Source organism: Cololabis saira, chromosome 5 (genome assembly GCF_033807715.1).
Source record: "Cololabis saira isolate AMF1-May2022 chromosome 5, fColSai1.1, whole genome shotgun sequence".
Taxonomy (NCBI): Eukaryota; Metazoa; Chordata; class Actinopteri; order Beloniformes; family Belonidae; genus Cololabis; species Cololabis saira.
The window spans coordinates 32,716,253-32,728,589 of NC_084591.1; the positions used below are offsets into that span (position 1 = coordinate 32,716,253).

At 40.0% G+C, this 12,337-nt stretch overlaps 1 protein-coding gene across 1 annotated transcript; it reads right to left on the reverse strand.

Moving 5' to 3' along the window:
- Nucleotides 1–1,802: 1,802 nt before the first annotated feature.
- On the reverse strand, nucleotides 1,803–5,988 carry LOC133444098 (UDP-glucuronosyltransferase 2C1-like). Its single transcript, XM_061721599.1, has 2 exons — nucleotides 5,913–5,988; nucleotides 1,803–5,135 (listed from the first exon to the last, which is right to left on the reverse strand). The coding sequence occupies exons 1-2, from the start codon at nucleotides 5,936–5,938 to the stop codon at nucleotides 3,518–3,520; spliced, it is 1,644 nt and encodes a 547-aa protein (XP_061577583.1). The 5' UTR covers nucleotides 5,939–5,988; the 3' UTR covers nucleotides 1,803–3,517.
- Between the last annotated feature and the right edge of the window lie 6,349 nt (nucleotides 5,989–12,337).

Genomic DNA, 12,337 nt, shown 5'->3' on the forward strand with positions numbered 1-12,337 from the left:
CGACGGCCTCATCGTGGCGACAAGCTCCAGTCGTTCTGGTCAGACCCCGTCCAGGTTACCAAACGGCTTGGTCCAGCTTCATTCGGGTTAGCCGATGGCACCCGCTGGCATGCTAAACGCCTGCGTAAGGTGCAGGCCCCACCGGCGCCCGGACTGGGTGTGCCGGCCTTTACAGCCCTGCCGACTGCACAGTTCGATGCGGCAGCCGCCCCAGCTGTCCAAGCGCAGGCCGCAGTCGAAGAGCAGCCACCGGAAATTGCTGCTGCACCTGAGGGTCGCCCAGCTCGAGCTCGCGCCAGGCCTAAACACCTGGGGGACTTTGAGACTGAGTATCACACCTAGGTTGTGTGAAGGGGGGGGAAATGTTATGTCTGGTAGTTCACGACATACACTGTCACTTTAAGAACTTTCGGGGTACGACTCCCCGGTTCTGGTTTACGACAGGCTGTTTTTACATGCGTTCATGTGTAGTTCAAAAATAAATGGAGTCACGTCAACTCCGACTTGAGTTACGTGTCGCGTTATCTTTTGCAATATAACAGTTACGTTTGTAGTAGGCAGCGACTATTACGTTTGTGGGAAATGTATTACATTTGCAGGATTATTACATTAAAAGCTGCATATTTTTTATTATTTATTTTATTTATTTATTTATTTTTTTTATATATTTTTTTTTAATTATTATTATTATTTATTTATTTTGGTTTAATTAATGTTATGAAAGGTAAAAAAAATAAACATATCAATACAAAAAAAAGCTGCATATTTTTATTACGTTTGTGGTTTATTACGTTTGTGGGCATTATTACATTGGCGGGCGTTACACATGCTCCTCCATTTTTAGTCCATGGGCCAGAGCCCAAAATTTCACTTATCAGCACCACTCAAGGTGACCAAACTTACTTGTGATTTTTGAACATATCCATGTCTATAGATTATATTCTGGTATGATAACCCTTCCTGAGTGGCAGCTGTATCATAGCTATCAGCTCATGAAGTTACACACCCCCTTCAGAAAATTACATTTTAGATGCTGCTGCATATCCTGGTTTAGACTCATGTACAGGATATCTGTCAATGTTTCACAATATTGTCTTTGGTATCATTTTAAATGGGACCTTTTAAGCATTCATTCAAGCTAAGATGTGAATCTTTCTGACTAACATAGAGGTTACTGCAGCTCTTTAAACTATAAACAAAACACATTTTTACACAATTTTCGCCTAAATGGTATACTATCTTTTAGCCCTGTGTCATCTAGGAACAACAGAGATACACAAAATAAAAAACTGGAATACTCACAGGACCATAAGGATTCAGGAAATGTATAATATACCCCTACTATATTGTTGTTACGGGTCATTGTGAGCCTTAAACTAGAAGAGCATCATTAGGCTCCTATGAAACTGTAACAGACACTAGGCTGATGTCACAAACTGGTCTTTATTATGCAAATACACGACATAAAGGACATAACAATGAAATAAGGAACCAGCTTAGTTTTATAAACAACATTAGAACACAAAATACAAAAACTGGAATACTCACAGGCCCAAAGATTCAGGAAATGTATAATACACCCAATTTAGAATCATCAATTAACCTGGAGGGGGTGGGTAACTTCATGAGCTGATAACTATGATCCAGCTGCCACTCAGGAAGGTTATCATACCAAAATATCATCTATAGACATGGATCTTTTCAAAAATCATAAGTAAGTTTGGTCACCTTGAGTGGTGCTGAGTGGTGCATGGACTATTTCACTTGTCTTCCCCACTACTCCCCCCTCCCCCCACCACCCCCCCATGCTTGTCCATCTACGATTGAACTGCTGCATGTAAACGTACTGATAATGGCCGGGTTTCCCAGATCAGTTAAGTAGTTCTTAACAGCGAAAGACTTCTTTCAAACCTTCTTAAGGAGCCTGTGAAAGAAAATCGCGTTTCCCAGAGTCGCTCTTAGCTTAAGTATCTCTTTCATTAAGAAGGAAATGAAAGATGCTGCTGACCCAGTCTTTACAACCATCTTAGTGAACAAAGACTCACAGATCCAGCCGCGTCAGGCAAATCAATATTACACCAAGCAATGAGATATTAAAACAATGCACCCCGCACAAGTTTTGATCTATTTTATACTTTAGATGTATATTGTTTAGCATTTATTGGTGACAGCAAAGGGGGAAAAAAAAGAAAAATAAGGAATAACAAGTGTGTTCCTGTATATGCTTTATGCTTTACGCACAAATAAAACGATCATCATGAATATCATTTATTTGATAATTTGGCTGCTATACAGCATGTTCTCGCTGCAAATCAACCGCGTCACAGTGCGCGAAGCAGAACTGTTTTTATGAACGCATTCGTGCGTCAGCACTTCAATCCCCTGGACGTGCTGTCGGACAGGGCTGTCCAGGCAGCCGTGACACCTGCGCCGAGCCCGAGCCCGAGCACCTACATGTGTGATGACAGGGAAGCAGCAGCTGAAAGAACGGGATCCTTTGATGAATCGTTCATTACAGTCTCAAATATAATCAATGGTGTCGGTTTATATTAAAGAATCTTTTTGCCCAGAAGAAAAAAGAGCGAAGACAACGACCCATAACTATTTTCTTCTCTTGAAAAAACCCACCTGCCGACTCGCGCTGTATACAGCGCGAGTCGGGATGCAGCATCATTCAGAAGAGGAGGAATACGTGCGAGGCGGGGATGATCTCTGCAATTAGAAGCCCTCTATAATTGTAAAAAGAATTTCACTTATCACGGGTTCTTTTTGGAACATAACCCCTGCGAAAAACCAGGGTTTGCTGTAATTCCACGTTGCGATTTGCGAAACTCGCCTTCTCTTGGCTCATGTTTTTGAACGCACACACACGCCCACCACGTTTACTCCCGGTCTCTGCGTGTGGGGAAGAAAAGCCTCACTGTAGCCAGAAATAACGGAGTAACGCACCGTTTGGATGAAAAAGGGTCATTGAATTATATTTATCATCTTAATTTTTTATTATAACGCACAGGCAGCAGTGAATTAGTGCGTTAGGCAGCAGTGCTGCGTGTGAAAATGCGCTGATAGTGATCGGTGATCGATTTGCCTGGCATCGATTCATTTGGTTTCAGAACCGTACAGCTGCTCCAAAGAGCGTCTGAAAGAGCGAAACTAAAGGACGGTGTTAAGAAGTCATCTGGGAAACACCCGTATCTTAGGGTTCTCTCTTAGTTCAAACCTTCTTTGAACCTCTCTTAAATCCTTAAGAGAGGTTGGATCTGGGAAACCCGGCCAATGTGAGCCTACCAGCTTATGCTAAACAAGCCCAAACACAGTGACAGCCAAAAAATGTTTTTTGTTTTCATTGTTTTCCTCCCCTAACAACTCAAGCACAAACACAGATTTCATAATAAAAGCACCCCGCAAACAGAAAAAGTAAAGTTAGAGATAAAAAAATAGATTAAGCGATTAAAAAACATAACGCGCTAAATATGTCAGTTAATCAGTTAAGTGAACAATTGTTTTATTTTTCTGGTCATTCACGTTTGACTTTCCTCCCGTTACAAATCATGCTCCACGCTGATCTTACAGTTGAAATGCAGAGAAATGCTGCGGCCAAAACAACTGCCACCAAAGCAGCAATGACATCGACGCAGTTGTAAACAAACCAGGACATTTTGTGGGACTGTGTCTGCAGATGACGCGCTCCTTTATGCCTCATGACGTGTTCAATCCAAAACACCGCCCGATCCAGAGGAGGCATGGGCTGATCTCTGTGCAGCCTGGACAGCCTCTGCATGTTTTCTCTGGAAGAGGAATTGTAAAGAACCGTTTCCAGTGCCTCTTTAAAGATCTGCCTGTTGAGCATGGCGATATCCACAATCACAGCTGCACCTTTGGCTCTAATTCTTGAGAGATTGTCAGGCTGATCAAAGAACAGGGGAAGTCCAACTACAGGGACACCGTGATAAATTGCCTCTTGAACCCCATTGGTCCCTCCATGAGTCACAAACACTTTGGTCTTAGGATGTCCTAGGAGGTCGTTTTGTGGAAGCCAGTTCACCAGTAATGTGTTGTTTTCTAGACTGGCTGGTTTCTGTCCTGTATATCTCCAAATAACCTTTTGAGGCAGCTGACCAAAGGCTGCAGCGATTTCCTCAGAGATCTTTTGAGGAAGTTTACTGACTAGCGTTCCTAGAGTCATTATTATGACACCGTGATCTCCAGAACTCTGGACAAACTCTTCCAGGTCTGCTGGGAGTGGATTGGAGGGCTTGCACTGGAATCCACCCATGTAAACAATATTTGGCATTGTTGGACGTGGAAATTCAAAGACAAAGTCATTTCTCATGAGCCATATATCAGCATCCAGGAAAAACGTTGAGTAATCCACATCAGGACCAAAGTAGCGCCTAACTAGTGGCTTGTAAGCAGGTTCTGTGATGCAAGACAGCGTGTACATTCCAGCAAAGTAACTCAAGACATTCTTCACTCGTTGAGGAAAGGTCATCTTATCTGTCATCTCTGTTGCAGTAAAGGGAACGTATGCCAGAGGTGAGGGAGCGATAAGGAAGTGAGCTTCCCCCTGAATGGTCCATCTGACGTTAAAAACCAAAGGAACGTGGAGGCGCCGCGCCAGCATTGCGCCACCGCCAATGCCAGGGTCAGTCAAGACCATGTCATACTTGGCATCATAAAAAGACTGCATGAGTTTTTCATCCTCGAACATGTGCACAATTACTTCACTCAGTTTCTTATGAAAGTGAGAGAACTGGTTTATGAGCACCCGCTCCATCTGAATATGAGTCCAGAGACGAGACCAAACAGAGGTAGAATTCTTCTCAAGTCGGACTTCCAGCTGTTCAGACAAAAACTTTTCAAAGTTTTCCTCGAATCCACCACTACAGGGAAGAGTGACAGATTTGTAGAGAGGAGACTTTTCGCTGATGTACCAGCTATCAGATGGTCGAACCACCGTGATCTCGTGGCCTCTGGCATGTAGCTCCTTTATGAGTACTTTCATGTTTATCCAGTGGCTTCCATCCAGTGGGAACACCAGAATCCTGCCCCCCGATGTGCCGGATGGTTGCATGAACACTAGCATAAAGATGAACAGGAGCAGGCGAGACTTCTTCATAATGGTCATCAGATACCTTAAAAATAAACAGAAACAAGTCTTTAAAGAGTCTGGCGGTTTCAAAGTCCTTAATGTTGATCTGCAGCTATGTCACAGCATGAAAATAATTTATCTGGAAACAGTTCATGGGAACAAAAATATGTATTATAGCATTAAGGTCCAAAAGTATCAAACAGTGAGTATAAAAAGTGAAGTATAAAAATGAGGGTGCATCTATGTTGTCACTGATTTTGTCTTTCTTCTCTGATAAATCATCTCAACTCCATTCAGATTTATGTTACTTGTTCTAAAAGACCCCTGCTGTCAACATTCACACATTTCACCATATACTCTCATTATAAGTCAACTATAATGTTTAGTCTGTTGCTTACATAAACATTTTACTTATGATATTTTTTTTAGTCTCACACCAATGTTTCACTTGAGTTCCTTGTTTAAGGAAATGGTAAAATTTGCGCTTTTATGCATTACCGGTAATTAAACCATTTTACTTCTGATCAAGCACAGGAACTCAACGCTGGATATCCGTAAATTTACAATCTCAGAACTATCATCCATCAAAATACCAACACCAGAGAACCAAACATGCTTCAGCTGGCACTTAAAGAATATAGACTAATATGAGCAGAAGAAATAATCTTTCAAAGCCTGTGTTGATCACAGTTTCAGGCAACGAGCCATCTGATTATTGACACCAAGGACCTGCACACTAAACAAACTCTCCTCACATTTAACAGCCATGTTACATTCATCTCTCTTTCTTTTTCAACAGTGTCTCATGATATGTTCTTACCCAAATCCAGTAATTGCAACCCACATTCTTGTACTGCAGCTAATGTGTCTGTGTTACCCTGTTTTGATCTGTTTTATACTCACATCCGTGTCCACCCTTTGATCCCCCCACACCTCCCACACAGGAGATAAGGCTCATGTTGTAGAAGGGCTTTACTGGTCAATGAACTCCCACAGCAGAGTTCACGTTTACTCTAAAACCTAACAGATTAATCTGTCCTGCCATCTAGTGTCAAACCAGAGCATAACCGTGACTGGCTTGAGAGATCGCCTGCAGGGCGGAGTCACACTCAAACGGCTCTTGTTTGTATTCATGATGTAATTATACAAATTATAGGACAATTTTATTGAAAATGAATTATCAATACCAACTTTTGTCAATCAGCACCTCCAAACTGAAGACCATGGTTCTTAGTCCAACAAGGCCGGGATGCTTTCTTTGGGTTTGGGGGGAAGATCCGACTGGTGATGCATCAGCTTTAATTATGACTGTGTGCTGTGGTCAAGAGAGATCTGGGCCAATGAACAGCTTATGAGCAGCTATAGGCCCGGATCAAACCTTCCCTTTCTTAGTAATATCAGTCCCATGACCCGAGTCCTCACTGAAACCAAGACACCTGAGTCCTCCCTAAGTCCAAGAGACTCGAGTCCTCACTTAAACCAAGAGAATGGACCATATAAGTCCAGTTTTTAGATCTCTACACTGGCTTCCTGTTTGTCCCAGAACAGACGTTAAAATCCTGGTCTTGGTTTTTAAATCTCTGAATGGTCTAGGTAGGACCAAAATACATCTCTGATCTCCTGGTCCATGATGGACCAACCAAAACCCTCAGGTCGTCAGGGCCACACCGTTCAGCTTTTATGCTCATTACCTGTGGAACAAACTCCCAGAATGCATCAGGGCTGCTGAAACTCTCAATTGCTTTAAGTCAAGATATAAAAAAACAGACCCAGGACATGGTGAATAGAATATATCTCTCAACAGTCTTGACAAATACCTTGTTATTACCCAGAAAGAACTGTACAGTATCACCCATCCAGGTTGGATGGATGATACTGTACAGTTCTTTATAAGCAATGCACCAATGTTTTTATCTTTGTTTTATATTTCCGAAATAAGTTGTTCTTTACCAGTTTCATTCTGTAGTCTTGGTAATGTGGTAATACCTGTATCTACTTTTAAACCGCGTAAACCTTCCGCTGTCTTTTCTCACCAGTCGACATTTGAAAAAAATATTTCAAAGTTTTCCTAAAATGAGAACCGATATTGTTCAACATTCTGGCATAACGTGCGTTTCTGAGCCACTTCAAATGTTGAGTACTGTAATTGAGCCGTTCCAGATTAAATGTTTCTGTTAAACGTCTTTGACGAAACAATTTTACATTAGGAAATTACCCAGAATTACAACTAAATGCAACACATCCAAAACAGAGGCTGTGGAACTTTAATGTGGCACACATTCAATAGAGCAGCAAGGCTGCAACAGTGAAACTTATATCTACACGACCGAGTACAAACATATTCGGTGGAATACTTTCACAGCCTGGATACACTTTTCATAAACAGGACGCTTATTTTATCCAATGGCACAAGCTCTTTTGACATCTCAGGTTTGAACCTCCAAGTGTATATACAGTATGAAGATGGAGAAAAACACATGTTTACACGTGTTCACCATATGTTAATTAATTAAAGATTATTAATACCAAAAATGAATAAGAGTTTAGATTAATCAGTATTATGTTTGGTTACGTTTGGCAGCACTGTGCACCACAGTGCGGGTCTAGATAAATAAAAGTTTAGATTAATCAGGGCTCAGGTTCTAGATGAATAAAAGTTTAGATTAATGAGGACTTGGGTCTAGATAAATAAAAGTTTAGATTAATCAGGGCTCCGGTCAAGATTAATAAAGGTTGGGGGCACGGTGGCGCAGCAGGTAGTGCAGCCGTCTCACAGCAAGAACGTCCTGGGTTCGATTCCCGCCGGGGACGCTGTGGGCGCTGTAGCTATGTGAGCTACCCTCACAAAAACATGCAACAGTCCTGGGCTATACATGCCCCCTCTGGCCAACAGGGGCGCCAGATGGGGTGGGGAGGATCCGGCCGGAATAACGTGATCCTTCCACGCGCCAAGTCCGGTCAGAGAATCCTCACCCTGTCTGGTGAAAAGAAGCGGTCCGTCACTCCTCAGGATAAGAAGGAGACCTGAGCTCAGTGTAGGGCCCTCCCTGGGTTGGCAGAGGAGAGCAATGCCCAGGACTGTCACTTGTATGAGCACTGGGTGATGAAATGGGTAAAAAATCGGGGATAAAAAAAAAAAATAATTAAAAAAAAAAAAGAAAAGATTAATAAAGGTTAGATGGATCAGGACTCGGGTCTAGATTAATAAAGGTTTAGATGGATCAGGACTTGGTCTAGATTAATAAAGGTTTAGATTAACCAGGATTCGGGTCTAGATTAATGTAATAATTAAGGTTTAGATGGACCAGGACTCGGGTCTAGATTAATGGAATAATGTAATAGTACAGGTTTAGATGGAGCAGGATTCAGGTTTAGATTAGTTTAGATGCACCAGGATTCAGGTCCAGATTAGTTTAGATGAATCAGGACTCGGGTCTAGATTAATAATACGGGTCTAGATTAATGTAATAATGTAATAATAAAGGTTAGATTAACCAGGATTCAGGTCTAGATTAGTTTAGATGCACCAGGACTCGGGTCTAGATTAATGTAATAATGTAATAATAAAGGTTAGATTAACCAGGATTCAGGTCTAGATTAGTTTAGATGCACCAGGATTCAGGTCTAGATTAGTTTAGATGCACCAGGATTAAGGTCTAGATTAATGTAATAATGTAATAATTAAGGTTAGATTAACCAGGATTCAGGTCCAGATTAGTTTAGATGAATCAGGACTCGGGTCTAGATTAATAATACAGGTTTAGATGCACCAGGATTCAGGTCTAGATTAGTTTAGATGGACTAGGACTCGAGTCTAGATTAATAAAGGTTAGATTATTCAGGACTCGGGTCTAGATTAATGTAATAATATAATAATAAAGGTTAGATTAACCAGGATTCAGGTCTAGATTAGGTTTAAATGCACCAGGATTCTGCTCTAGATTAGTTTAAATGCACCAGTATTCTGCTCTAGATTAGTTTAAATGCACCAGTATTCGAGTCTAGATTAGTTTAGATGGACCAGGATTCAGATCTAGATTGATGTAATAATACAGGTTTAGATGGAGCAGGATTCAGGTCTAGATTAATATAGGTTTAGATTACCGGTAACAAGGATTCAGGTCTAGATTAATGTAATAATGTAATAATACAGGTTTAGATGGATCAGGACTCGGGTCTAGATTAATGGAATAATTAAGGTTTAGATGGACCAGGACTCGGGTCTAGATTAATGGAATAATTAAGGTTTAGATGGACCAGGACTCGGGTCTAGATTAATGTAATAATGTAATAATACAGGTTTAAATTAACCAGGATTCGGGTCTAGATTAGGTTTAGATGGACCAGGATTCAGGTCTAGATTAGTTTAGATGCACCAGGATTCAGGTCTAGATTAGTTTAGATGCACCAGGATTCGGCTCTAGATTAATGTAATAATGTAATAATTAAGGTTAGATTAACCAGGATTCAGGTCCAGATTAGTTTAGATGAATCAGGACTCGGGTCTAGATTAATAATACAAGTTTAGATGCTCCAGGATTCAGGTCTAGATTAGTTTAGATGGACTAGGACTCGAGTCTAGATTAATAAAGGTTAGATTATTCAGGACTCGGGTCTAGATTAATGTAATAATATAATAATAAAGGTTAGATTAACCAGGATTCTGCTCTAGATTAGTTTAAATGCACCAGTATTCGAGTCTAGATTAGTTTAGATGGACCAGGATTCAGATCTAGATTGATGTAATAATACAGGTTTAGATGGAGCAGGATTCAGGTCTAGATTAATAAAGGTTTAGATTACCGGTAACAAGGATTCAGGTCTAGATTAATGTAATAATGTAATAATACAGGTTTAGATGGACCAGGATTCAGGTCTAGATTAGGTCGGGTCTAGATGAATATAATAATGTAATAATTCAGGTTTAGATGGACCAGGACTCTGGTCTAGATTAATGTAATAATGTAATAATAAAGGTTAGATTGACCAGGATTTGGGTCTAGATTAGTTTAGATGGACCAGGATTCAGGTCTAGATTAGTTTAGATGGACCAGGATTCAGGTCTAGATTAGGTTTAATGCACCAGGACTCGGGTCTGGATTAATGTAATAATGTAATAATAAAGGTTAGATTAACCAGGATTCAGGTCTAGATTAGATGCACCAGGATTAAGGTCTAGATTAATGTAATAATGTAATAATAAAGGTTTAGATGGACCAGGATTCAGGTCTAGATTAGTTTAGATGCACCAGGACTCGGGTCTAGATTAATGTAATAATGTAATAATACAGGTTTAGATTAACCAGGATTCGGGTCTAGATTAGGTTTAGATGGACCAGGATTCAGGTCTAGATGAATGTAATAATGTAATAATTAAGGTTTAGATGCACCAGGATTCAGGTCTAGATGAATGTAATAATGTAATAATTAAGGTTTAGATGCACCAGGATTTGGGTCTAGATTAGGTTTAGATGCACCAGGACTCTAAATTAATAAAGGTTAGATTATTCAGGACTCGGGTCTAGATGAATTTAATAATTCAGGTTTAGGTGCACCAGACTCGGGTCTAGATTAATGTAATAATACAGGTTTAGATGGACCAGGATTCAGGTCTAGATTAGTTTAGATGGACCAGGATTCAGGTCTAGATTAGTTTAGATGCACCAGGATTAAGGTCTAGATTAATGTAATAATGTAATAATAAAGGTTTAGATGGACCAGGATTCAGGTCTAGATTAGGTTTAGATGGACCAGGATTCAGGTCTAGATTAGTTTAGATGGACCAGGATTCAGGTCTAGATTAGTTTAGATGCACCAGGACTCGGGTCTAGATTAATGTAATAATGTAATAATACAGGTTTAGATTAACCAGGATTCGGGTCTAGATTAGGTTTAGATGGACCAGGATTCAGGTCTAGATGAATGTAATAATGTAATAATTAAGGTTTAGATGCACCAGGATTCAGGTCTAGATTAGGTTTAGATGCACCAGGATTTGGGTCTAGATTAGGTTTAGATGCACCAGGACTCTAAATTAATAAAGGTTAGATTATTCAGGACTCGGGTCTAGATGAATTTAATAATTCAGGTTTAGGTGCACCAGACTCGGGTCTAGATTAATGTAATAATTCAGTTTTAGATGCACCAGGATTCAGGTCTAGATTAGGTTTAGATGCACCAGGACTCGGGTTAGGGCTGGGCGATTTTGGACAAAAAAAAAAATCCCGATTTTTTTCTCTGAAAACCCGATTTTCGATTTCGATTTCGATTTTTTTGGTAAAACTACAAAAGACAATGGAATAAATTGTTTAAAATATTTTATCTTTATTTTTAAAGAAAAATAGCAAACAAATGTCCCTATTGGGAATGAAGTGCAATTGAAAGATACTGTTAATCCTCCTTGAGTTTAGTAAAGTGACAACATTTACAATTTTCTTGACCAAACAAAGATGACTAGACGAGCTCTGTCTGTAATGCAGCCAGCTGCAAAAAAGGAAAATCGATTTTCCGATTTTCCTTTTTTAACATCGATTTTGATTAATAAATCCGATTTAGATTTAAAATCGATTAATCGCACAGCCCTAACTCGGGTGTAGATGAATGTAATAATGTAATAATAAAGGTTAGATTAACCAGGATTCGGGTCTAGATTAGTTTAGATGCACCAGGATTCAGGTCTAGATTAGGTCGGGTCTAGATGAATATAATAATGTAATAATTCAGGTTTAGATGCACCAGGACTCGGGTCTAGATTAATAAAGGTTAGATTATTCAGGACTCGGGTCTAAATTAATAAAGGTTAGATTATTCAGGACTCGGGTCTAAATTAATAAAGGTTAGATTATTCAGGACTCGGGTCTAGATGAATGTAATAATGTAATAATTAAGGTTTAGATGCACCAGACTCGGGTCTAGATTAATGTAATAATTCAGGTTTAGATGCACCCGGATTAAGGTCTAGATTAATGTAATAATTCAGGTTTAGATGCACCAGAATCGGGTCAAGATTAATGTAATAATTCCGGTTTAGATGCACCAGGACTCCGCTCTAGATGAATGTAATAATGTAATAATTCAGGTTTAGATGCACCAGGACTCGGGTCTAGATTAATGTAATAATTCAGGTTTAGATGCACCAGGACTCGGGTCTAGATTAATGTAATAATTCAGGTTTAGATGCACCAGGACTCGGCTCTAGATGAATGTAATAATGTAATAATTCAGGTTTAGATGCACCAGGACTCG

Bases quoted from the DNA above. Each gene is read 5' to 3' on its own strand.
- LOC133444098 (XM_061721599.1), bottom strand. From the start codon at position 5,938: ATGTGGGTTGCAATTACTGGATTTGG. The intron at 5,136-5,912 runs GTAAGAACATAT...TTTATTTTTAAG, and splicing joins GTTGCAATTACTGGATTTGG to GTATCTGATGACCATTATGA.